The following is a 27,273-nucleotide window of genomic DNA, read 5'->3' on the forward strand; positions in this document are numbered from 1 at the left end:
TAACTTTAATTATCCCGAAATAAACAACTTAATTAATTGCATGCTTACTTATTAAGTACTTATTAATTAGTTATGATAATTAACTAACTTATTTGGTTATCACAGAATTATAAATGCGACGTTCCAATTTATTTGAATAATTTAACCATACATTCAGCAAATTATGTGCGGAAATTCTTTATAAATTTTTGTACCCAATTATAAAAAAAAATAAATCGTTTCCAGACACGAAATTTTCTAGACGAAAAGATCCCCTAGAAATTTGAGATTGCCGCCATGATTCGTTAGACGAGCCACGTGACGACGCCGAGCAGGGTGACGACGCCGAGGCGAAACTTGGTCGACATGCAGTTCGCCCCGTTTTTCGGTCTGGTGGTCCCCGCCATGTAGTGATCGTTGCAAAAGTCCTCGTTACAGATGCCAGTCTGGCATTGCCAGAGGTAGAGTACCGTCAAGGAAGTGTTAAATAACTAATTACTAATTAATTACTAATCATGATAATTAACTATTAACTTTGATTATTACAGAATTATAAATGCGACGTTACAATTTATTTGAATAATTTAGCCAATTATGTGCGTTAATTATCTATACATTTTTGTACACAATTAGACTTTTACATCTTTTCTATAAAAAATTGTTTATAGCTTTTCTTAAAAAAATAAATCGTTTCCAGATATGATATCGTTCCTTAGATAACGGCATCACGTAGATTACCGCCTTGATTCAGAAGCCCCCACCACCACTGGCGCCAAAGTAGACGAAACACGTGACGAGCCACGTGACGACGACGAGGCGAAACTTGGTCGACATGCCGTTCGCCCCGTTTTTCGGTCTGGTCGTTGCCGCCATGTAGTGATCGTTGCAAAAGTCGTCGTTGTTACAGATGCAGGTCTCGTTGCCGCGACCGGGCTGACAGATCGCGACGTAGTTTTCCGGCCCCGTCGCGTTGACATTGTCCGTGGTGCAGTATCTGCCGTACCGGTCGTGCGTGATGCAATATGGATCTGCATAGAAAAGGGTTATGTTATCAGCAGACGTCGGATATGAATGAAAGATAAAACCTCAAAATATGAATGAAAAATGACCGTAAAAATCCCCAAAATATGACCATAAAAATGACTTTAGTTTTCAAATTTTTGGCTTAATTTTTTGATATATTTTCTTGTAATGCTCAATTTTTATCAATTAAACAAGTTCTGGAGTGATTTAATTCATTCTCAATGAATTAAATCACCTTATGCGAAAGTGAACGTAAATTTCTGAGAGTTTCTCACAATGAATAATTGTGAGAAAACTGAATTTTTTGTCATTTTCCGTCGATTTGGTTGCCAAATCTTGAAATTTGGCCAAAAATGATAAAATTAACGAAAAAACCCTGAAATATGATCGGGAATATGAATATGTCCCAAAACCCGAAAATATGACAAATATGAGAAAATATGCTTTAACCTACGTGACCTACTACTGTTCATCCAGTATTATTAGTCGCAATTTCTTGGAAAATTTTCTGAGAGGTTATTTGGTTGCTAATTGAAAAATAAATAATCTGCCAGGTAACCTTCCAGAATTTTTTGCGACTAATAATACTGGATGAACAGTAGTGACCATAAACATTCTCCGAAAGTTTGGCAACTGTAGCTCAATAAATGGAAAAAGTCATTTTTCATTCATATCCGACGTATGGTTATCAGGGTTTTGGTGTGGGTCAAAAATGTCCAAAATTGTCCAAATTGGAAAATGGGGGTTTGAATTTAGTCTTAAATTGGTCCAGTTTTAGACGTTCAAAAAAGTGTACAAAATAGAAAATGAAAATCTGACGACCAAAACCGGAATCAATTTTCAAAATAAGAAATCATTTTTGACACTTTACAACGGTCCAAAATCAGAAATTATTTTGAACGCTTTAGGACGAAAGTCCAAAATCAGAAATTAGTTTAGGACAAGTCCAAAATCAGAAATTAGTTTAGGACAAGTCCAAAATCAGAAATTAGTTTAGGACAAGTCCAAAATCAGAAATTATTATCAGAAATTGGTCGTGTGTAAATAAAACTGTATAGTTTTTTAAAAATCTAGTCCTCAAAACCGTTTGAAAAATCATTTTAGAAATTATTTTGGACACTAGAACGAAATCCAGTGCAAAATTATTTTGGACAATTTTGGACACTTTTGTTCGTCATCACTGAATGGTATTACATACACACGTGGAAAGTTTACCTTTCCATTCTGGTTTATAATAGTCCACGTTTGTTTCGTCTTTTTTCGTGGATTCGGTCAAATCTGTGCACTTCATGGCTGTCTTAAGCTGTTCCTCTTTCTCTTCGGGGTCGGGCTCCTGCTGCCTCCCAGCCGGATCCTCCTTCGCGGTCGTTATTCCACTCTCATTAAACGGATGTCCCGTACACATGAAACATTTCAGCCCTGTGGAAGGAAGGAAAGGGTGAAAATGATGTGAAAATTATGACAATGGAGGTCTCCCAGCGGGTGCGATCTGATTTTGAGCAAATTAGTGTGTAAATCGATCGCGAATTTAATTAGGATGAAATTTGCGAAAGACGCGATCTCCCAATGGGCACGTTTGGCAGAGGTATTTGCATCGAAAGAGGAGAAAACGCACAATAAATTTTATAAAGTGTAAAATTTGTCGAGGAGAAAAACGCGTCTTAAAGTTGACAAATTGTACGCTTTCCAAATTTACTGCGCATTTTCTCCTCTTCAGATGCAAATATTCCGGCCAAACGTGCCCATTTGTGATCATCTTGACTTTTGCAAACTTCACCCTAATTCAATTTGTGATGTGATTGCGAAATTAATGTCAATCGATGGCAAATTTAATTAGGATGAAATTTGCGAAAGACGCAATCTCCCAATGGGCACGTTTGGCAGAGATATTTGCATCCCAAGAGGAGAAAACGCCCAGTAAATTTGGAAAGTGTAAAATTTGTCGACTTTAGAGCACGTTTTCTCCTCTTCGGATGCAAATATCTCTGTCAAACGTGCCCATTGGGAGATCGCGTCCTTCGCAAATTTCATCCTAATTAAATTTGCGATCGATTGACACTAATTTCCTCAAAATCGGATCGCATACGCGGCAAGATCTTCATGATTAGTGTAAAGTTTTTTTTTTTGGGGGGGGGGTAACCTTCCGCGGGTGGGATGCGATCCAAAATAAGAACGACGGCGACGATCGTGACAGCAACGAGGAGACGTAGATTTGGCGAGATTTTCATCTTTGTTTTATCCATTTCCGGAAAAAAATGGTCGCCAATCCCGCGGGGGGAAGAGGTGGCTTGATTTGCAAGCTGGGCGCCTCAACGAGGAGATAAAAGTGCTCAGAAATTTTGTGCCGCTGATGTGCACCACGATTTATTGACACCGTTTCTATGGCGTGGTGCCCCATGGAATGACATAGCGTCAAATAATATCGGTTATCATTTAGTCTGTTATCGCTGAATTTGGTTATCAGAGAATAAATAACTTAATTATATACTTAAGTAATTACTCAACAAGCCAAGATTTTATTATTTAACTTTGGTTATCTTTAAATAAATAATTAACCACGTGCTTATGTAATTATGAAGAAACAAAGATCTAATTTCGATTCTAACTTGTTTCTTTTCAAGTAAAAACTCGAAATAAAATCGTGTCAAGTAAAGTACATATTTTATTCAACAATTAATTAACTTGGGTTATCACAGAATAAATAATTAATTAATTACAGTTAATTAGCCTAATTAATATCGACAAACTAGATCCAATTTCGAATCAAAATAGTGTCAACTAAAGTATTTTATTAAACAATTAAGTAATTAACTTTGGTTATCACAGACTAAATAAATAATTAATTAAGTTAATTAGCATAATTAGTCACAATTAATTAACCTAATTATCAGCAAACCAGATCCGATTTCAAGTCTGACTTGTTCTTTTTCCCGTTGAAACATTGGTCTTGAATTTGCTCCAGCGTTTTTCCCCTCGTTTCTGGAACCGTGAAGAAAATTGAAATTCCCGCGAGCACACAGCAGCCCGCGAAGCCCCAAAATGTGTTCTGAATACTAAAAGATTCTTGGAGAAGGGCGAAATATTTGGTGATGAGGAAGGCCAGCGCCCAATTGTAGGCGGTCAGGAGGGCATAAACCACGCCCACGACGGAGGCGGGAAGCAGCTCACTCATAACGGTCCAAACCAGAGATCCGATCCCGATGGAGTAACCGACATTGTAGAAAATTACGGACGCGAGGGGAAGCCAGGACAAGAGTGGAGTGTTCTGAAAAAAATAATTTGGAAATTAAAATCTTCAAAATTTTTGAAAATATTTTTTAAATAAGTAAATCATCAAAATTTGCAAAATTTGAGTATTTTTTAAATCATACAAATTTAAGGGACCGATCTAAAGAATTCTTTATTTGAATTTATCTTCAATATTTTGAGGCCTTGGAAAAAACCGTTGTAAAGTTGAATAGGTCGAAAATAAAAACCGTCAAAATTTACGAGGAAAATATTTTGGAAATAAATCGTCAAAATTTGTAAAATTGGAGTACCTATTCTAAAAATACTTTGAAAAACAAAATCATCAAAATTTGTCAGATTTGAAGACTAAAAAATATTTTGAAAACCAAATCATAAAAAAATCAATCAAAATTACATAATTTGGTTTTAAATTCCTTAAAAATAGAAATAAGTCTGCTTAAAAAAAATTAGTAAAATTAAAGCGACGTAAAAAATGTTATGAAGAAAAAATAATAATTTGTGTAATCTAAGGTTGTAAAGATTGTTTCATTCGACAATTCGACATTCTAAAAATATTTTATCCTCAAAATTTAAAGAATTTCATACACACAGATAATTTAGTCTAATTTGAAATATTCTAAAAGATTCCGACTTGGTATCTGTAAAATTCCCTAAAAACCGGAAACAATACGTAGCAAAATAAAATTGTGTTCTAAAAATTTATGCAAATAAGTATTTTTTTCATAATTTGAAAAAAAAATCAGCGTACCAAATGCACCACGAAGGACGCTCCTAATCCGAGCAGGGCCGAGGTCATGATGGCGAACGAGGTCAAAAGCAGGACCCTCCGCCCGACCCGGTCGACGAGGAGGGAGGACAGGAAAACCGCGCCCACTTGGACCAGCTGCACGATTATGGCGCTCAAGTTGGCGCCAGCGGTGGTCGCGGAATTTTCCAAGGCGCCGGCGTCGTCGGCGATGACATTGTCGCCACCTTTTTCCGTCGCGGCGAAAATGTCGACCGTGTAAAAATTGACGGCGGAAATACCGCAGATTTGGTTGAAGAGGACGAGGCTGATGGTGACGCCGATGGGGCGAAGGATCCTGGGCGATAGGATGGCGCCGAGGGAAAGTGACGGGGTCGAGGGTAGAGTGCTTTCCTGCAGCTGGAAAAATTGATGATAATTTATAATTAGTTAATAATTAAGGAAATTTTGCAACAGTTTTTTAGTAGGGGTGCGATTTTTGATCAAACATAAGACTTAATGGCCCATGACAAAAAAATATGGTAAAATCAGCGCATTTTTAATCGTTTCTCGAATTTATTTTAAAATTCTGAACGATAAATTTGTAGAGGAGGGAGTTCCCAATTTTTTTTAGAAAAATACACTCCAGATTTTGACACTTTTTGAAGGGGGAGATCTCAAGTTTAAGAAACCTTCAGAAATATTGGAACTCGTCGAAACTGGCTCAAAAAACTCTACGCTATTCCATTAATCAACTCACTGACTGCAAATTTGTCGTTCAGAATTTTAAAATAAATTCCCAGAAGCTAAAAACGATTTAAAATGCACTGATTTTGACCATTATAATGATGAGTCATCGAGTCCAATGCAAAAATTACAGATCAAATTGATCAGAGGAGCCCTCCAAAAAAGTCGCTTAGATTCGTCACAAAAATTTGGAGAAACAATTTTTGGGAAAAAAATCGGGAACATAAAATTCCCACCCCCCGTTTTTCCCCGTATTTATTTTACGAAATTTTATATTTTACATCTTCGAATTCTTGGGTAACGTCTGGATCCCCGTTTCGCAACCAGTTGAGAGCACTCCGCGCCTGGTCGACTTTTCCTTTGCGGAGGAGAAATCTCGGCGATTCGGGGAGGATGCAGATCCCACAAGCGAAAATGACCGGTACTCCTGAACACGCCCAGGACAATACCCGCCAGCCGGATAACGACCCCAAAACCGTGCTGAATTTGATGCGAATTAATAATGATTTAATTAACTAAGAATGGAGGCCTCCCAGCGTATGCTCTGCGATTTTGAGAAAATTAGTGTCAATATATCGCAAATTTTATTTAGGATGAAATTTGTTCCTAGCATCTTGATTGAATTGAGTGTAATTACAAACAAAACTAATTATCTAAATAGACGTTGAAGCATCTCAATAAAAAATCTAGATGAAATTTGCAAGAAATGCGATCTCCCAATTGGCAGAGATATTTGCATCCAAAGAGGAGAAAACGCACAGTAAATTTGGAAAGTGTCCAATTTGTCGACTTTAGGACGCGTTTCCTCCTCTTCGGATGCAAATATCTCTGCATGCGAAACGTGCCCATTGGGATATCGCGTCTTCCGCGAACTTCATCCTAATGAAATTTGCGATTGATTCACACTAGTTTGCTGCCCAAAATCGGAGAGTATACACTGGGAGACCTCCAAATTACTAAAATTAGTTAAGGAATTGCTTAAAACTCACGAGAACAAGCTGCCCAGAACAACCATGAGTTGAAAAGCGACGCCAATAACGCCACGAACTTGAGGTTGTGAGATCTCTGTGAGGAAAAGTGGGGCCACGAGGGACAAACAACCCACGGCGAGGCCTATATAGAGATTTTAGATAAGATAGGTGAAAATGTACTTATCGGTGGGGATGAAGCTTATCTTTGTCAAGCCGATATATTTATATTTGTCAATTTAAACCCTCCAATTCAAATGTGACCGACATTTATGTCAAATATGACGAACAGTGACGGTCAAATTGGTCATTTATGGCAAATATGACGGACAAAGTGGACATTTATGCCAATTTGAAATTGTCATATTCGTCACAAATTTTAAATGTCACAAATTAGACATTTGTGACATGTCAATTTGTTATTAATGACATGTCATTACGGGACATCTTTACTTATCGGGATAAAATTGCTTATCGTACCGGTGAGAAATCTGCCGATGAGGAGGAGGTTTATCCCCCTCGCTAGGCCGAGAGAAATCCAGCCCCACAAAAAGAACGCGGATGAGATCAACATGGTCACCTTTCGCCCGTAAAGGTCCACCAGTCCACCGGAAAGCAAAGCCCCCACGGCTGCTCCGATCTGATTCAAAAAATTGTAAAATTTCAATACATAATTTATGAAATTTCCAAAGAAAAAATTTCCACGCTTCAAAAAGTAGTGAAATTGTTCCCGTTAAAACTGAAATCTGATTCAGGTAAATATGTACAATTTTAGAAAAAATAGCAAAATTTCTAGAAATGATTTATGAAATTTCTAAAAATTGTAAGAATTTCCACCCTTATGAAATTATGTATTGCAGTTAAAATTGAAAAATTGCATAAATGATGCATGCAATTTCAAAGCTTAGGAAGTTATTAAAGTTAAAATATATGCTTACATGCTTAACAAAATTTCAAGAAATGATCTATCATATTTTCTAAAATTTCTGTGAAAATTTCCAAACTTTAAAAAGTAGTGAAATTGTTACCGTTAAGATTGAACCAATCCAAGAAAGATGTGTGGGATCGAGGAGCGGATAGAAGTCTGTGCTTTGTTTAAGATTTGGCAGTGATGGGGACGACCAACCTAGCGCGGATCCCATCGCGAATCCACCCACAGTTACTAGGAAAAAAGATAACCACTTATCTTCCAGTCGTTCTTGATAAGCGCACTTATCCCCTTAAGTATTTAAATTAAATTAAATACCTGCTGCTGCAGCGAGATATTGCGGAATTCTAGAGTTACCAGGAACGATACCACCGCCCCCACCGCCATGATTTACGGTGTACGACTTCATAATAATTCTCACTTCATGAACAAATTTCGTCACAATTTTTCGTCACAATTATGATTTCCGAATTTCTTCCGTTCAAATGATCATAATTCTCACTTTATCAACAAAATTCGTCACAATTGATAACAATTTTTTGTCAAAATTTATCATGAAAATTTTTCTCTTCCCGATTTCCGAACATTCAAGCACTTTATTAGAAAAACTGGGCAAAATTGGTCAAAATTTTCAGTAAAAATTTGTCATGAAAATTTTCTCTTTCCGATTTCCACACACTCAAACACTTTATCACCAAAATCCGTCAAAATTTGTAACAAATTTCCTTACGAATTTATCATTAAAATTTGTATATTCTCGATTTCCATACACTCAAATACTTTATCACCTTAATGCGTCAAAATTCACTATAATTTTCTATCACAATTTACCATGGAAATGTTTCCCTTTCCGATTTCCGTCCGCTCAAAATGATATCGTAGTTTTGCGATTGATTTCGTTTTGCATGGGGTATTTTATAGTCGAGTAGATCAAGTACCACTATACGTCGGTACCTGCCAATGTGCGTCACTAACTTCTCATCTCAACCCCAATTTGCTATTTACTTCTGCATGATTGTTGCAAATCAACAATCGCTTACACATTTCACTCACTCACTTCCAAGTAAAGAAACTGATTGTTGAACCACTATTCCTAGTAAATTCTTGGATGCAAATACACAAGAAATTCGAGCGGATGTCGGATTGCGCTGATTTTTTGGAAGAGAAAAAAAAATCTGCCAATATGTTTTTTGCATAGTTTACAAAGTTCATTCATGGAGAGGAATTGTACTTCTTGACGGGGAAATCCTTCAGGTTGGGAAGTCCGAGGTGGAAATGATCACGTTTTTTGCGAGAATTTGAGAATGATTCAGATTTCACGGTTTTTTAAACAACAGAAAAATAGTAATAGTTTTTGAAGGTACGAAGTCTTCCTTAATTATGTGGGTTAATTATTTACGTAATTGAGGCTTACTTATTTACGAAATTGAGACTTAATTATGTCGATATTTATGAAAATGTTGAGGTCACGTTATTTTTTCTGAGGATTGGGCAATGACTCAAATTTCAGGTTTTTTTAACAACAGAAAAATTTAATGATTAATTGGCAAATTATTTACACAAATTTTCTAAATGGACAATTTCTAAATTATGTTGTGAGATTTTTAAAAATGTTGAGGTCACATTTCTGGAAAAACAGAGATCTACTGTTCTCCTCCAGTAAAGAAGTGATGAACCAAAACCAAAAAGTGTACCGGAGACAAAAAAGTGAAGGATCTACGGATTTTACGACTCGTACATATATACATATAATTATTTACAACATTGATACATAGTCGATAGCGATTGTCATTAAATTAAGTAATCTTTATTATCGTTAACTAAAATTAGTTAGTTAGTCTACCCTCCATTTTTTTAGGTAGACGTTTAATCATCATCTTCTTCATTTCATGTACATGTGCATTTAATATCCTGCCTGTATTCCAACCACACGTGACATGATGAAATTGCAAAATTGTAGGTAACTAATTTTACCTGTGCTAAAAAAACCATTAAATTTCTGATTCAATGTCATCCCACTCATTATTATATGAACGACGAGGTGACTTGGAGAAGTTGCAATTATGTTGCAAATTTGAAATTCAAATTTTGAGATTCTAAAAAAAATTCCAGTATAAATTTCCGTTAGTGAAATAAAATTTCAAGTTTCGTTTTCATCAAGTTTTCTTCTTTTGAAACAAGAAGCTATCTTCTGTAAAAGACTAATTCAATCTGCATATGTGCAAACAAATGATCAATTTTATCAAAATATATTTCCGGCGTGGTATTTGCAGAAATGTAAAAATTTAATTATTGCAAAAATACTATTTTTTGCTATGTGCAAAATTTTGTTTCCATTTCAAGGCTCTTTTTTTGCTTCGAGACGGTTCCAAACCGGAATTCGATTAGGTATTCAAATTGAATTATGTGTAATTTTTTTTAGTACGACATTGACACTGAGGTCCGAGACTAATTAAAATAAATTGCAATTTCATTCAGTCAAGACTCACCTGCAGGATAATAATAATTAGTATGATAATGTTAGAAATGGAACTATACTTATATTTGCATGGTTAATTTGCATACAAATCTATAAATATTACGGCAGAAAGAAGGAGAAGTAAAATTTACCATGTGCAGACAGAAATGGGATTTTTTTGCACGTTACAGTTACATACGTTGTAAGTGGCAAAAAATAACAATGGAGGTCTCCCAACGTATGCTCACAGATTTGGACCAAACTAGTGTCAATCGATCACAAATATAATTAGTATGAAATTTGCGAATGGCACTATCTGCCAATGCTCAAGTTTAGCGGAGATATTTGCATAAAAAGAGGAGAAAACACATCCCCAAGGCTGGCAAATTTTTCATTTTCCAAATTTGCTGCGCATTTTTCCCGCTTTGGATGCAAATATCTCCGCCAAACCTGCGCATTGGGAGATGGTTCCATTTGCAAAATTCATACTAATTAAATTTGTGATCGATTGACGCTAATTTGGTCCAAATCTGTGAGCATACGTTGGGACACCTCCATTGTTAATAATAAAAAACAATGACGCTTATGAATACTGACACAACGTCATCATTTTCATCATAACCAGTTATTTAGTTTGCAGATTTTGTTTATATGCATAAAATTGCATCTCAATAAAAAGTTGGAATGCTTGCAGTTTTGCAATATTTGGTGCAAAACATTAACAAGTAATACGTCATGTATAGATTTATGCAGTTTTACGTAAGTTTTTGTGGATAAAGATGTAATGCTTTTATTTATCTTTGTTCATTCTCCCTCATCGTATAACGTATGTTTTCATAGGATTTTTGTCATCAATTTTGTTACAAAAAAATAAATAAATGCAAACCGTGGAATTTTACCCAAGCAATTTTTTTACTGCAAAAAATGATACTATGTGCGGCTTGTAAATGCTGTATATGAAAATCTGCATAAGTCATCACGCGAACTTCGTAAACAGCGTAAACCTCACCATCATTAACTTTGCAAATCTAGGACGACACCACCACTGGCCAGCAGCAGCATGATGTCAATCTTATATACTTCTGACCAGACAGTGACAATTTAATTTTAATTTTGCCTTTAATTTTTGGTTATTATATTTGCAAACTTTTTAAAATTGCTTTAAAACCGATCTTAAAAACCGGTTATGCACAGAATCGAAAATCGTATTCCCAAAATCCGATAAATCGAAAACCCGGTTTCGTAAAACTTTCTAACATCCGATTAACCGAAAAACGTTTTTTTTCAAAATTTGCCGATTTTGGTCAGGTGACCTGACTCAGGTCAACCTTTTCGGATCATTTTCTTATCTCCCCCACAACATAAAAACGTATGCACATATTCGTAACCTGAACCTAATATTATGCTGAATTCACACTCTCTCACGCTTCTATATGGGTCAAAAGTCACACATCATAAAAGTAATTTGTTGCTGGCTAGACGAAACTTGACACTCTTAACCAGAATTGTCTCAAAGACTAAACTCAATTTTGATACCAACTTGTATTTACGTAATTAATTTTTTCAGTATCGCAAAACGAATGTGCACGCTGTTTGGAGAATTATAAAACTAATTTTTTGCTGGCTAGACGGAATTCGACACTCTTAACTAGATCTTGGTATTTCGTTGATAATGCTGACAGTATAAATTTAACGATCTAAAAATGTTTTGATTTTAGTTCTATAATATCTTCGTATTTGTCTTTTGATAATATTTTTGCCATGTCACATATAGTTTTGACTATGTAATTTTTTTTTCAAAAAAATATGTAAATGCAGAGGGTAGAATTATTTATGCAAAAAGTATGGAAATGACTAGTGGTCTCAACGGTTCGGTTCGGTTCGGTTCTTGGAAGAACCGGTTTAGAACCGAGAACCGGAATTGAAGAACCGAAACAGAACCGAACTTTTTTTAACTGGAACCGAACCGGAACCGGCCAGAACCGTGATCGAACCGGCGGTTCGGATCAAACCGGTAGTGTTATCAATGTGCAATAAACATGCAATAAACAACAAACAATTCTAATTGACGTTTTTTTGATGAAATTTCACATACAAGTCAGTAACTTATCTATATTTAAACAAGCAAATTCTAATGCATGTCAACGGCAAATCCAGTTATTGAAGTTAGAAAACAATTCCAAGTTTGGGATGTAACCACGTCAAAATTCCATTTTGGGAACTTTGGGGGTGTAACGAAGTAAAAATTTCATTTCAAATGACGCCTCAGATTTATTTACAGATTTGAAATTGACGTGATTTTTTTTTCGGTGTGAAACATTTTGCCCGAATATTTATGCAATTTTGCTGCAAAAAAATACTTTGAAGCCATGCATTCAAGAAGAGCGTTCAATTTTTTATGCAAAAACTATGCAAATAATCTTATGCATGTGTATAGACCGTGGAATTTTTGATGTAAAAGTATGTAAATGATGTCTCAGTTTTATATATAGAATTAAAAATGAAGCGATTTTAATTCTTTAATTTTTTCGGGATAAAACGTTCCGATACAATTTTTGTCAGATCATAAACTTCAAAATTTCTTTTTCCAATTAGAAAAAACTGTGGAAATTTTCTACTTTACAAGTTTCAATTTTACGGTTTCGAAATATTTTAAAATTTTATATGGCTCTAGTTTTAAGCAATTATGGGAATTTTCTGATTACAAATTTCACTTAGATATATTTCAATTTTGTTAAAATTTCAAAATTCTTATTTCCCGTTGAATACACAAAATATGGCAATTTAATAATTGAAAAGGGTAGGTTGTCGTTGATGTGTGTAAAAAAATCTACTTTTTGTAGTAGGCGAGTCCTCCATAACCGTACCCGGCGTAGGCTGGATAAGCACCATATCCGAGATAACCCACGTTGGAGTTAGTGGTCTCAACGGTGCGGTTCGGTTCGGTTCTTGGAAGAACCGGTTTGGAACCGAGAACCAGAATTGAAGAACCGAAACAGAACCGAACTTTTTTTAGCTGGAACCGAACCGGAACCGGACCAAACCGTGACCGAACCGGCGGTTCGGGTCAAACCGGTAGTGTTATTAATATGCAATAAACAACAAACAATGCTAATTCACGTGTTTCTGATGAAATTTCACATGCAAGCCAATAACTTATCTGTATTTAAACAAGCAAATTCTAACACATGTCAACAGCAAAACCACTTATGTATGTATTATTGAAGTTAGAAAACAATTCCAAGTTTGGGGTGCAACCAAGTCAAAATTCCATTTTGGAAACTTTGGGGTGTGACCAAGTAAAAATTTCATTTTGGAAACATTGGGGGTGTAACCAAGTCAAAATTCCATTTTTGAAACATTTGGGGTGTGACCAAGTAAAAATTTCATTTTGGAAACATTGGGGGTGTAACCAAGTCAAAATTTCATTTTTGAAACTTTGGGGTGTGACCAAGTAAAGATTTCATTTTGGAAACATGGGGGGTGTAACCAAGTCAAAATTTCATTTTGGAAAGTTTGGGATGCAGTCACGTCAAAATTTCATTTCGGAAACTTTTGGGGGTAAAAATTTCGTTTAGGAAACTTTGGGGGTGAAAATTTCATTTTGGAAACTTTGGAGGTGTCATCAAGTCCAAATTTGGTTTTGCAAACATTGTGGATGTAACTGTAACCAGGTCAAAATTTCGTTTTGGGTAACTTGGGGGGTGTGGCCATGTCAAAATTTCATTTTGGGAACTTTGGAGGTACGGCCACGTCAAAATTTCATTTTGGAAACTAGGTGTATTTCGGGAAATTCGTAAAACTTTTTCGGAAATATGATCAACTTCGCTAATGTATTTATGTATGTAGTCAGAACCGAACCGAACCGGCCGGTTCGGTTCGGTTCTCTAAGACTTGGAACCGGAACCGAACCGGTAATAAAAGTTTCGGTTCGGTTCGGTTCTCCGTATAAACCGGAACCGAACCGAGCCATCGGTTCCGGTTCGGTTCTATGAGAACCGAGAACCGTTGAGATCACTAGTTGGGAGGCGTTCCTTCGACCATCGCTCCCGGAACGAGGTTGGGATCTTGGTCGATCTGTAGATAAAAATTTCCCGTGTAAAATAAGTAAATTTTTACCCAAAATAAAATTTTGAAATTAATCTGAAATACGTACATCTTCCGAATAATAGATTTTCATGATGTCACCCGCAATTTTGCGAATGTCGAGATTTTCGTGATTCTGAAAACTCTCGATCTTATCGAGTCCACCGAACACTTTGATTTCGCCGCAGACATACTCAACCTCTTCGCTTGGATCGTCACCAATCATCTTTAACATGTTGTGAATCCCCTCCAGGACGACTTGGATGACCTGATTAATTCATAATTAGTTCATTAATGACCGATTTTTCAAGCATGCCTGTTCACTTTCATTCATTTGACTGATTATGATAGTGAATGAGAATGAATTTCCTGAGATTTGAATGAAAATGAGTGAAAGATTCCGTCATTTCAGATGAATGACTATGAATGAAGGGATTTTTCACCCTATTAATACATGGGGTGAAGTAAGAAATGAAGTCGGATGAAGTGAAATGAAATGAATTTGAAAGAAAATGACTGAGTCTGAATGAAAATCTTCTGTCAGAAATCGACTAAAGTTTGAATGAAAAAAGTTTTTTTGAACAGGTATGCACCCACCTGTGAATCTTTATAGGACGACAGCAAGTTACAAACTGGTTGAATAACACCGCACGAAATTAGATACGAGACTTGTTCCTTATTCCCACTTATCATCATCTTAGACAACACGGCCCACGCGGCTTCCGTCTGAGTTTGGTATGCACCCTAAAAAATCAAGTCAAAAAAATTCAGTTCAATAATTTTATTCATCACATTTCTTTAGCTTAAGGGTCCATTGTATGCGCGTTTTAAGTTTGAATTGTTGTGTCTCAACTTTCCCTTCCTCCATGTATTCAAATGGCGATTTTGAAACCTGTTCATCGCCCTTCATTTTTTTACAATATGAAGATTTTAATGCACCTAAAAATCGGCAATTTTTAGGTTTACAAAGTTAGCAGGGAAGAATTTTGATTTTTTTCTTCAAGGAGGAAATATTTAATTTTTACTGATTATTTTTCAACTATTTTATACTTATCTTCTCGTTGAAGAAAAAAAATAATATTCCTCCTTTGTAACTTTGTAAACCTAAAAATTACCGATTTTTAGGTGCATTAAAATCTTCATATTGTAAAAAAATGCGATGAACACGTTTCAAAATCGCCATTTGAAGCATGGACGAAGGGAAAGTTGAGATGCAACTATTCAAACTCAAAACGTGCATACAATGGACCCTTAAGCTACATACAAGTGAACGTAGGGTAAGGAAAACCCCGGAATTTTGGTATTGAAAACCCATACCCAAGGGTTTTACCTGGGTTTTGGGGGTAGTCGGGATTTTTAGGGGTAGACTGAGTCTATGTCTCATGTATTAGGTTTTGAAAAAACTCTGCTTCTTCAGTAATTTCTCAACAAAGCCTTTAATTTAATTTTTATAACTAATTAGCTTTAGAAATGTTAGTAATGCCCGGTTATAATACTTTATTAAATTTGAAAACCCCAACTACCCGTGGGTATTGCTCAGATTTGCTACCCAAAAACCCACTAAAACCCACAAAACCCCAAAAACCCGGGGTAGCATACCCTGCGTGCACGTTAATAATTTTTCTACCCACAAATTCAAAGTGCTCAATAATGGTCGTGATCAACCCCGCGTCGATGACGGCTTGCATGTAATTTCCCGCCGTCACTTTGCTCAAAACCCAAAGGGCTTCCTTGTAAATCTTGTCCTCGTGATGGTTCAGCAACGTGTCGAAATGTCCGAGTGCGTCACAATTGAGGACGGCCTGGATCTGCTCGCCCGTCCCGGTGACGATGTTTCTACCGCCCGTAAGGCCGCCGCCTGCACCTTAATTCAGAGCTTTTTAATTAGTCACATTTCTAACTAATTAGTATAGATGGAAAATATTTTATCTAATTAATTAGTAATTAAGCTCGGGTTGCTAAATAAGCCAATTAATTAGCTAACTAATTAGAACATTGACCAATTAATTGGTGATTTTTAGTGATTTTATAATTAATTAGAAATTAAGATTAGCTTCGGTAGTACTAGTTAAGTTTAATTAGTAATTAATAATTAGTTTAAACATGCTTTCTAATTAGATAATTGATTAGATTGACTAATTAATTAGAAAGCCCTACCTTGACTTCACGATGGGACAAGAGGGAGACGAGTTTGGGCAGGACGCCAGAATCGATGACCATCTGGATTTGGTCGTTCCCTCCAGCCGTGAGGTAACTGAGGGCCCAAACCGTGTCGACGAGAATGTTCGTGTCCGCGTGGTGGACGAGGAAGTTGAGCTTGGGTACGATTTCGGCCAAACCTTGCCATCCCGGGGTGGGATCTTTATTTCTGCGGATAGGGGACCATATTTATCCTGATTAGATTAAAACCGGGACATTTTTTGGCCAAAATTTTTTTCCATAATATGTAGTGCTTGGCGAAACAATTTTCTATAATATCTAGTGCTTGGCGGTTAAGATATCACCGATTTTTTAGAAATAGCCAGAAAAGGGAATTAAGAATATATTTCATGCAGGTACTGGTCAGGTCACTGGTATTTATGTGCTAAAATCTACTCCTTCATCAATATTTTGGCGATAAAGTGAGATAACTTAATTTTTCCTACGATTTTAAAAACCGGGACACTTTATCAAAACCGGGACATTTTCAGGACAGATTTTGAAAACCGGAACATTTTCGGGACAGATTTTGAAAACCGGGACACTTTATCAAAACCGGGACATTTTCGGGACAGATTTTGAAAACCGGGACACTTTATCAAAACCGGGACATTTTCGGGACAGACTTTGAAAACCGGGATGTATGGTCACCCTACCTGCAGAGGTTGGCAATGACCCAGGTCACGTTGCGGAGAAAAGTGATGGGAGTCTCGGGCTTGATGAAGGCGAGAAGGGGGGCCACCACACCCAGGGAAATGACGTAGTCGCATAACTGTGGGCCTTCCCCGATTATATTGCCCAACGCCCAGACCGCTTGTTCACGCACGTTTTGAAATGGGGACGCCAAGAGGGCGACGAAATGGGGCACGGCGCCGCACCCGACGACCGCCTGGGTTTGCTGGGATGTCCCACCAGCGATATTCGTGAGCGCCCAGGCTGCTTCGCATTGGAGGGTGGAACTAAAAATAAAAATGATAAATTAACCATACCTGTTCACTTTCATTCATTGGAGTGATTATGATGGTGAGTGGTAGTGAATGAAAAAGAATTTCTCGCGATTTGAATGAAAATGACTGAAAAATTTAGTCATTTCAGATGAATGACTGTGAATGAAAGGATTTCTCACTCATTTCATTTTTCACCATATGCTTAATACATGGGGCGAGGAAATGAAGACCGATGACGTAAAATGAAATGAATTTGAAAGAAAATGAGTGAAAATCTTCAGTCTGAAATCGAGATGACTGAACTTTGAATGAAAAAAAGGTTTTTTGAACAGGTATGTGTGTATGACTGTGCGAATTCAATATTAAGCAGTTAAGCCTCTTACTAGTTCGTGCCGCCCAGACAGTTGACCAAAATTGGAAGGATGCCACAATTAATTAGTGGATCAATGGGTGGATTACGATCCGAGGAGAGTAACTTGCGCACCACGGTCACCGCTCGATGTTGGATTTCTGGTCGTGTCGAATCGGCCGCTTGCTGGACGAGGGCTTGAAGATTGGATAAAATTAGCGAATTCATTTGAGGAAATGTATGAAAAATTGCAAACAAATTGGATATTTTTTTTTAATCGACTTGTTTGTATGACCAAAAATTAGCTTTACATTGCAATAAACAAAAGTTGCATTTATCTCAAAACTCATGGAGTTGATTCAATTTTAGGAATTTTAACATTTTATCATCAGGATTCTTCAATCACTAACGGCAACGCCGGTGTTGCTGGGTATGGCCGTCACTCGCAACAATTAAAATTTTTAATTAGTAGCCTCAGCTACTTATTGTGGTCGTTTTGTCCGTCCGTCCGTCTGTAAGCAGGATATCTTCAGAACAAGTCAACATAATCAAACCCCGTTTTCGCCATTGTGTTTCTAATTTTTAGTTCTCGGTCGAGTTGGAAAAGTCAATCGGACAACCCCCCACAGTGCCAGAGGGTGTGGTCCAAAATTAAATTCACGTTAATTTTCATATGGGATATCATTTTAAAGGAAATTTTAGGGTTGGTCATCCGATCCGATCCGATTATCCGAGATTATCCGACCACTTACTATAACATGTATCCGATCCGACCCAATCCGATCCGTCGGATCGGATCGGATATTATCCGACCATGTTGTAGCAAATGGTCGGATAAAAATATCCGATCCGATCCGACGGATCGGATATTATCGGATTGGATGGAACCAACCCTAGGAAATTTCGCCACGAATTCAACATCAATATTTTTGACCTGATGACCTTGACGACGAGGTCAGAGGTCAGAAAACACATGATTTTCACATGGGGTGTCATTTTAAACGAAATTCCACCGCTACGAAGACGTTAATAATTTTGACCTGATGACCTTGAGGACGAGGTCAAAGGATTCATAATTGTCATATGGGGTGTCATTTTAAAAGAAATTTGACTGCGATTTCAAGGACGTTAATATTTTTGACCTCATGACGGTTAGGACGAGGTCATATACGGAGAAACGTTAAAGGAAACTTGAATCACTCTGACGTTACTTATTTACACTCGTTTGGAGGGTTTATTTAAAAAGGTGAGGTAGCTGGACTACCTCGCTTCGAGGAGCCCCATTGAACATACATTCATATAGAAGATGTAGAGTTATAAGACCGCATGAGCCACATATAGAACCAAGCCAAACTGACCAATGGGAAAGGGGGACGAGGTTTTCGACCACTCCCACTCATCGCCAGCCAATCATAAAATTCGTGTAATTAAATATTATTTTGTACATCTCTTTTTTAATTTTCGGAGTTCGATTTCTGCCAAAAATGCAATAAATTGTACAGTTTGTACGCTAAAATCGAAACGAGTTTATATTTGTGATTATTTAATAAGCTAAAAAAATGATAGGTTAAGAGGAAAAGTTGGGAGAAGGACAGAAAACCTCATGCTCCATTCCTATTGGTCAATTAGGCTCTCAACGTGGCTTTTGCAACCTTATGGAGTTGAGTCTTCTAGGTCTTACTTATCTACTTTTCTCTGGGGAAATTTGGCTCAAAATTGCCAACAATTCTGCATGGAATAGCAATCCTTACAAGATCGTTCATATATTACACAGATTAGTAATTGAGATTTAATTAGGCGAGTATTAATTTAATTAATTGCCTAACTATCATTTTATTATATATTGCATTTTCGCCCAAAAATCTAAATATTTCCGTCTCACTCTACTATAATTTATTAATAAGTTTTGCTACAATTTATTTGGCAAAATTTTACTCAACATTTATCCAATTAAATTAGCAAATGATTTTTTGCTCTTATAAAAAGCATAAATTTTTGCTGCCTATTAAGCATTTCCAGATGTGAATTTTTCTCAGATAACAGTAGATAACTTGAAATATGACTAGATGGTAGATAACTTGAAGTGCCAGTAATTAAATTTAGAGTAAACATAAATAAAACTTGATGATTTTAGTTCCTAACTGAAGTCAATTTCTGTGTAACGGCTAAACTGTCTATGCCAATAATTAAGAAACAATAAAGAGCAATTAAACGAGTGTATTTGACTCGTTGACTTATAACATATTAATAATTTATTTTAATGGAATGCAGTGACTGAGTAATTTTTATCAAATATGTTAACCAATCTGCTTTTAATATCTTCCAACGGGAATGCTACTATGGTGGGCTACACGTTTACGAAACGGGGCTAGAGTTGACCACTTATCTGACAACACTTCCACCGCCTGAGATATTGCGTGGTGTACTCTAATCCGTCCAGCTGGTTTAGCATTGTTGTTGAAAAAACTCGGTGGTGGCCTTCCCAAAAACAGCTCGACACAGGGTTGGTAGTAAACACTGTTCAGTGAATTCAAAGCCAAAAATACTCTGCCATTTGCTAAAGCCCGCAGGAGATGTAGGCAATGCACAAAAACCGTATCCGCCCTCTCTACCCTCTTCGGGGCCAGCAACAAGTATCAAGTCAGGACACCATTCGTAGGCGATGGGAAGAATGACACTTGCGAGAGCGGCCAAATAGTTGGCGTCACTTACGTCATCATTATTATTTTCCACCCACCGGAAGTTGATTCCCGAAGTCAGTTGACAGGACGTCTCTCGCATGGAAACATACAGGACTCTAGGGTTCTTCAGCAGCGTACCTTTTGCAATATCGCTTTCCCCATTCCAGTCTATGAATAGTATCCTACAGAAAAAGCAATGAAAATAATTGTTAATGTAGATTAGCATAGGAACCTTTTGTCATCATAAGCACAAGAAAGCCATAATTCAGGAAACAAAACGCAATTTTGAAGTGATATTCATTTCTTTGAGTGAAAGCACCGAAAGTATTATTGAGTGAATGTTATTTTGTGCAACTAAAGCAATGCAAAATCTATACCTCGCCAATTTTAGCACGTCCATCGCATATTTACACACTTCAATAGTTTCTACTTTTGACATGATTGCTATCCCGGATGTGCATTGTCCTCCAACGATTGCTGCCATTAACCCAAAAGGTCGGCTGAATTTCAATTCTGGTTCAAGACCAATTTGAATTTCTCCAGTAATAGACAGGCTTTGTTTGAATTTTGAGCTGGAATCGTAATTAGCAGCAACGGAAAATGCGATGCCCAATTTGGAACTCGGCACTGCTAGATTAGTGGTTAGAATCAGCTGGTTCAATCGGTCATCATGAGGGGAACACTCTTCGAAAGATGTCACAGGATTCCCATCCCGTGTGGGATATTTATCGAGCTGGACAGGAACGTAGTCATACCTTAACGTTGGAACGTGGACGCATAAGTCCGCACCTTGCTTCGATTCTTTGAGTCCTAACCCTAAGGTCCAGTGGCTTTGTAGCACCGTCATGCAGTTCAGAAGTGTCTCAACCAATCTATAGTTTATTCATTCCTTAATTAGATAGCATCCAGGATTTGTTTTTTAATCAATCAAAGCACAAACTCTGGCATTGGATCTGCAATTGGCTCCAACAAGGGGCAAGGGTCCCCAAGCAGAGTCCTTAGAGTTAAGGCCGCTCCTTCGGCAAGGGCATTCAAGCAGTATCCACCCTCCAAAATAACGGCAACTCTTCCATTAGCCAAACCCATTAAGGGTGACAACAGGTGTGGGTAACATTGAGGTGTCAACTGCATCTCGCCCTTCATTAGTTGAGAAACTTTTTTAAATTGTTATATATTAAATTTTGTTAAGTAAAGTTAAATCACTTTTGGATCGTTCAAAGCTGAGTCGAATCCAGCAGAGATCAGTACCAAATCAGGATTAAATTGGAATGCCAAAGGCAAAAGGATTTGATGCCACGTGGTCAAGAACTCAGTGTTTCCCATTCCAATTTTATTCAGTGGTATGTTGCAGTTGAAGCCAATTCCCTCCCCATCCCCGATCCAGTTGTAATTGGATTCTTTTAAATTGGGCCAAAACAGTCCATTCTCGTAACGGTGTGTCGAAATGTAGAAGACCCTAAAATGCATACATCAACAACAAAAAATCATAGATGTTAGAAAAATACAATCCTAAGCATTTAACATAATGCTTTCTTATAAGTTCGGCAAATTCTTAGTGTTCTAGATTTGGTCTCAATAAGCATAAAGTTCTTCAAAATGGAAACTTATTTTTATATCGGGACATTCCCATGCAAGAGAAATTTTCCCCAGAAGACAAACTTTCGATTATCCCTTCAGGAATAAACTACAGGTTTGGGTAATTTGGAGAGAAGTTATTTTCAAAAGATAACTGATTTACTGTCATATATTCAATAATTCCTAGATTTTGTCAGCCGGACACTCTAAGTTGTTGCTGGTAAGTACAAAGAGTGCTCGCAATACACCTAACCGTCCCATTTTGCAAATCTCATTTCAAAGCTAAGAACTGTTTGAGGCATATGATATTTTTGCCCTTGTTTATGTTGACAAGAGCTACCTAACAAAAAACATCCTTTCTATTCTCACATATGGTGTGGTAGGACCCCAATTTTTCGATTCTTTGTAGTTTTTTCGATTCCTCATTTTATAACTACTGCGTGAATTTAGTTTATGTAGCTGTGGCATGATTAAATTAAGGGACCTTGGGTCGTCGTAAAACAATTGTTGTGTGCCTTGTCCGTGATGCACGTCCCAGTCAACAATCAGTATGCGCTTAGCTCTTCCACTGGCCAAGGCTTGACGTGCAGCTATAGCGACATTATTGAAAAAGCAGTAGCCACTGAATGTTGACTCCATTGCATGATGACCTACAAATATTTATACTCGTCATTATTATTCACAATACTGTTTTAATTCCAAATTTTCAATTAATTACCAGGTGGTCGAATGATAGCCATCCCATTCCGAATTTTGTCATCCAGAATATTTTGGGTCAATTCGATAGCAGAGCCTGAGGCCAGCAGGGCGGAGTCGCAAGTGGAAGGATGGAAGTAGACTGAGTCATACTTTGAGGCGGCTGCTTCCAATTCCAGTTGCTCAAACTTGCCCATGTTATTATTATTGCTAGAGCAGATTTTGTCAAGCGTCCCAAATTGCGCGGGCGAATGCACTGCCGCAATTTCTGCTTCGGTTGCTTTGCGAGGTGCTAAGATTTTACAGCGATTAAGGAGGCCTAGTTCTTGACATCTGCAAACCGAAACCGGTCTTGACGTATTAATGTGAAAATGAGTACCATTTGTTAACATAATGAATACCTTGCAATGACAGAAGTTATCCGCTCGGGGCGCTCAGGATGCTCCGTATCCCAGAGGCATTTGTGCTCTAACATCTGGCTGTCCCAGATAAAGCCTGTGGATGTCATTACTGACTGCATTTTTTCCTGCTTGGAGTTGCATCCCATCTTATCCATCATCAATCGCTTCTGTCAATAAACATGAATAATTTAAGAAGGTCTATCGGACTCAGCAATGAAATATACAAGCGCGAAAAGTGACCGCAAATTCTATCGGACTTGTCTATAAACTGGAGAAAATTACGCAACCTTCTTGAAGCCTCTTGATATTCACTTCTCTTGATATTCACTTCTAGCAATTTAAACGGCAGTGAATGCATCTCGTAAAGATCAATTGTAATTTAGCACCTACACTCTCAGCAAAATTGCCACCAAAATCGTCTCCTCATGTAGGTACTATGTGAGTCTACCGTAGGGTAATAATTTACCTCCGTCCGTTGACAGGTGTGTTTTGTCTTCCGAGCGGAGGTAAATATTATTGTCACCTACCGGGATACAATTTGTTACTGTCGATTACAGAATGTATTCAACGGAGGTAAGCTGTGTCTCTGAGTGGAAATAATTTACCTACATTTGGTGATAATATAGGTAACAAGTTATCACCGTCTTGGGCATATATTTATCTCCTTGCGGTAATAGATTAGAACCCGGGGGAAGCAAATATAATTTCTTAAATATGTATTTATTTATTTAAATACGATTTGGTTAGAGATTAAATTTCTTCACATGTCTCTACATACTACATACATAAGCATACATAAATATAAAAATTAAATTGTCATGCTTACATATATTTATACATGTACATACTTGCATTACTTATAATGTTAGCGAAAATTGATTCTAGCTGACTCGAGTTTATTATTCTGGTGAAGATTTGCCTGCTATCTGTAAATCAAATAGAACTTAAAATATTATCCTGCAGTACTCAAACTAAATAAATGGCTAATTAACAGAAATAAAAATGAAATGAGGGTCCACCTGTTCATAATTTGACATTTCGACCAGCTCTTTGAATTTGACGCTGGGAATGAATTTGGTCTAATTGCGGCCAAAAGAAATGAAGTGTCACCTGTATAAAGTTTAAAAACACACTTAAAGAGAAATTAAACTTACCACTACTTCAAATGGAGTTTTATTTTATCATAAAAACGTCTTCCACGAAAAGTTACGTGGAACACTCAACGTTGGAGATGGAATGTTATTTCATTTAATTGGATAATGTCATCTCAATCTGCGCCATATCTTTGAACGAAATTTGCGCATCCTGATCTACAAAAAATTTGTTTAAGTGTAAATATGTCTAGAACAAAAAACAATAAAATTACAGCATAAGCATCACATGAAGTATGAATTTAAATTATTTACCTGAAATGTAGAGTAATCCATAAGTTGAACCTCTAATTACTAATTTTTTCCTCTGGTAAGATGCGAAACTCGAACAATTTTCGTTATTCTGCCAGGTGCGAGGGAGAAACGTTTTCGAGAGAAAACTTAACTGCCACTAAACTTTAGTGACTAAAGTTTGCGCTGGGCTTTAAGGAGACAAATTGTCACCTACAGGAAATGTTTTTGAGACGAAATTATTTCCACGAGGAAATAAATTATCTCTGGATAGGATACACTGTTTGTCACTTGCAATGTTGACAATTTTGGTGACAAATTTATTACCTAACCGGAGACAGAGATTGTTACCTTGTCAGGGTAGTAAAAATGGTAATAATTTTGCTTCTAAATTATTGAGAGTGTATGTACCTTTATTAAGGTCCCGATCTAAACATAAATTCTACCCGGGCGAGAAAATTATAGCACTCAAAGCCGCTCGTAATTTTAGCAAACAGAAATAAAACTAGTGTTCAGATTTACCTAACGTTCGGCGTTGGTGAAGGGGAGAGACGTTTGTCCCACTCTAACAAGGTTTAATTGATGAAGTGATGAAGTGTGGAAACGACGCAAGTATGAAGTAAATTTATTATAAAAGTAACTGGTTTATGAAAATTAGTTATGACCAATGGTTGGGAAATCTATGAGTTGAATTGATTTGGTTGTGACTGAGAGAGTTTACTTATATACCCCGCATCCGCTTCAACTTTAATCATATAAATTCCTCTGTCTATTCAAATGAATTTAATTCACATGTTCACGAATTTATGTCAGGAGAGTAAAGTGATAAAGTAATTGATTTCGCGGAATAACCAGACCAGAATAAACTAGCATCGCAGCGGATGACGTTTAACCTTGCTGATTCAGAAATACAGGAATGATCCGTTCAACAACAGCTGACACAAAGAAGAGATTCCGTAAAGAGTGGCGTGTCCGCCAGGCTTCTAACTCATGAGAGCAGCCGCTGACTACCCCCGTCACGTCGATGGCTAGAATTCACTGAATTATGGAACTCGCCATACGTCAAAGCATTTCGAACTTTGCAGTATAACATTTATCAATAATTGATTACTCAAATTTTAATTATCCGTCATCATTCAGATTGATTAATTCATGCACGAAGTGGTGATATGCCATTCCGTGTAAATATTATTAAGCAGTGAAAATTCCTTTATGGAAATGTCTGTCTGTTTGTCCGTCCATCTGTCTGTATCCACGATAAATTTTGAACGGATTAGAATTTGGACATGCGATTTTCGCTAACTTGTTTCTAATTTTTGAAGTACGGATGATGGGTGTTATAGGTGATAAGGTCACGGCGTCACGATGATGACGCCAGCAGTCAATAGTGTCGAATTTTTTGTTTCGGCCGTATTACACGTAGTTTTTGGTCGGAATTTAAGAAATCGCAATCATTTTGACATTCGATGACCCTCTGACCGTGTGGGCGATGATGAATGTCGAAAAATGATTTTTGTTGTGTTGGGTGTATATTGAAAGGTCTGATCGCGTACGTACGAAGAACTTTTTACACAGGTGGTGTGTAAAAACGGGACAAAATGAGACGTGGGGCCATGTGAGATAAAGACGGGAAAGTGCTGAAGGACGTTGTGGGAGTGCCACAAACACAATTTCGTTTGTTTTTACCCCTTTGCTACATTTCGTTTGCAACGGTTTATTTATTAAATAAGATAATGGATGAGTGATATAATGAATGAGTGCATGATAATGGATGAGTCGTTTTCGTTGAATTATTTTCATGTACTTTAAACTGTGATTGATTGTTTTTTGCATAATAGGTTTCAAGTAGTTTCTCAGATTCCATTTCGTCGTCACCTCCTGACCTAAAATGAATAAATACATTAGTTTGTAATTGGATTCTGGAAGTAGGCAACTGATTTAAAGTAAATGTTAATAAACTAAATAAACTTTAAACTTGAGTACTTTAAACTGTGATCGATTGCTTTTCGCATAATAGGTTCCAAGTAGTTCCATTTCATCGCCTATGTCTGACCTAAAATTAATAAATACATCAGCGTCACACAATTTTGGTAAAATGATGCTTTATTCACGATGAGGGAGTGAAGGAGAGTGAAGCTGAGTGAAGGGCAATCTGACTAGAGGTGAAAATGAGTGAAGTTGAGTAAAGTGAAATTCACTTGCACAGGTATGAAACTGACAGATTGTCGTAAATTTGAATTATAATCTCCTGTGTTATAAAGCACTAGGGGATTAGCCACTTCAGTTTTGCGAAAAATGAAACAAATCTATTAATCCATTAATTTTTCACCGAGCATAGGTAGCTCAGAGCTAAGTTTTTAAGTCAGCGTTGACAAAAATTAAACTTCAGTTCTGCAGCTTTCATGCATAAGAAGAAAAATATTAGTAAACACGGTACGGATGAAATTTTGAGGGCTGAAAAACACTCAAAAATTGCACAGAAAAATTACAGAATCACCAAAGAATCTGTCACCGATGGCGAGTTTCACGACGCTAATCGAGTAGGCAAACGTCCTATCACTACACTTATCCTAATTCAGTTCCTGTGAATTTTCGACTAAGATGTCGTTGGAGAAAGTCATGATGTTGCATTTCATTGATGGAAATGTTTATGATACTGTATTTTTAATTGCATCATGAATGATAAAAAATTCTGGAAAAATTTATGATAGTCCCTCCCCTCATCAAAAAAAATAATGGATTGACAATAGGTCGTTTTGACCAGAGGCATGGCGATCCAGTACATGGGGAACATGTCGAGAGCGGGAGGATGTCGATTGTATACAAAAAAAATAATGCTCCAAACGCACACAAGCTCATGGAATACGAAATCTCGCTTAGA

At 37.0% G+C, this 27,273-nt stretch overlaps 3 protein-coding genes and 1 pseudogene across 3 annotated transcripts; all 4 read right to left on the reverse strand.

The window, feature by feature from the left end:
• Positions 1-539: 539 nt before the first annotated feature.
• LOC110862179 lies at positions 540-3,365 on the reverse strand. The gene is made up of 3 exons (XM_022111357.2): positions 3,143-3,365; positions 2,218-2,421; positions 540-1,007 (listed from the first exon to the last, which is right to left on the reverse strand). Exons 1-3 carry the CDS (start codon positions 3,243-3,245, stop codon positions 727-729), a joined length of 588 nt encoding a protein of 195 aa, XP_021967049.2. The 5' UTR covers positions 3,246-3,365; the 3' UTR covers positions 540-726.
• A 276-nt stretch (positions 3,366-3,641) lies between these two features.
• On the reverse strand, positions 3,642-8,516 carry LOC110862194 (solute carrier family 2, facilitated glucose transporter member 8). The gene is made up of 7 exons (XM_022111374.2): positions 7,937-8,516; positions 7,719-7,852; positions 7,171-7,330; positions 6,712-6,835; positions 6,004-6,202; positions 5,000-5,395; positions 3,642-4,267 (listed from the first exon to the last, which is right to left on the reverse strand). Exons 1-7 carry the CDS (start codon positions 8,025-8,027, stop codon positions 3,890-3,892), a joined length of 1,482 nt encoding a protein of 493 aa, XP_021967066.1. The 5' UTR covers positions 8,028-8,516; the 3' UTR covers positions 3,642-3,889.
• A 5,509-nt stretch (positions 8,517-14,025) lies between these two features.
• LOC110862195 lies at positions 14,026-17,885 on the reverse strand (annotated as a pseudogene).
• A 1,717-nt stretch (positions 17,886-19,602) lies between these two features.
• Positions 19,603-25,391, reverse strand: LOC110862213 (polyamine deacetylase HDAC10). Its single transcript, XM_022111395.2, has 8 exons — positions 24,915-25,391; positions 23,011-23,177; positions 22,632-22,942; positions 22,398-22,563; positions 21,542-21,794; positions 21,279-21,475; positions 20,716-21,210; positions 19,603-20,520 (listed from the first exon to the last, which is right to left on the reverse strand). The coding sequence occupies exons 2-8, from the start codon at positions 23,166-23,168 to the stop codon at positions 20,103-20,105; spliced, it is 1,998 nt and encodes a 665-aa protein (XP_021967087.1). The 5' UTR covers positions 23,169-23,177; positions 24,915-25,391; the 3' UTR covers positions 19,603-20,102.
• Between the last annotated feature and the right edge of the window lie 1,882 nt (positions 25,392-27,273).

This window comes from Folsomia candida, unplaced genomic scaffold, assembly GCF_002217175.1.
Source record: "Folsomia candida strain VU population unplaced genomic scaffold, ASM221717v1 Fcan01_Sc050, whole genome shotgun sequence".
Lineage (NCBI taxonomy): Eukaryota > Metazoa > Arthropoda > Collembola > Entomobryomorpha > Isotomidae > Folsomia > Folsomia candida.

What these genes read in the sequence shown, in the direction of transcription:
- LOC110862213 (XM_022111395.2), bottom strand. Translation starts at nt 23,168, where the DNA reads ATGATGGATAAGATGGGATGCAACTCCAAGCAGGAAAAAATGCAGTCA. An exon ending in GGCTATCATTCGACCACCTG is followed by an intron (nt 22,564 to 22,631) that starts GTAATTAATTGA and finishes AAATATTTGTAG; the next exon opens with GTCATCATGCAATGGAGTCA. An exon ending in CAGCTTTGAACGATCCAAAA is followed by an intron (nt 21,476 to 21,541) that starts GTGATTTAACTT and finishes CAACTAATGAAG; the next exon opens with GGCGAGATGCAGTTGACACC.
- LOC110862194 (XM_022111374.2), bottom strand. Translation starts at nt 8,027, where the DNA reads ATGAAGTCGTACACCGTAAATCATGGCGGTGGGGGCGGTGGTATCGTT. An exon ending in CATCGGCAGATTTCTCACCG is followed by an intron (nt 6,836 to 7,170) that starts GTACGATAAGCA and finishes ATCTCTATATAG; the next exon opens with GCCTCGCCGTGGGTTGTTTG. An exon ending in CGTCCTTCGTGGTGCATTTG is followed by an intron (nt 4,268 to 4,999) that starts GTACGCTGATTT and finishes TATTTTTTTCAG; the next exon opens with AACACTCCACTCTTGTCCTG.
- LOC110862179 (XM_022111357.2), bottom strand. Translation starts at nt 3,245, where the DNA reads ATGGATAAAACAAAGATGAAAATCTCGCCAAATCTACGTCTCCTCGTT. An exon ending in TCGCATCCCACCCGCGGAAG is followed by an intron (nt 2,422 to 3,142) that starts GTTACCCCCCCC and finishes TTCCTTCCACAG; the next exon opens with GGCTGAAATGTTTCATGTGT. An exon ending in TTATAAACCAGAATGGAAAG is followed by an intron (nt 1,008 to 2,217) that starts GTAAACTTTCCA and finishes TTTTCTATGCAG; the next exon opens with ATCCATATTGCATCACGCAC.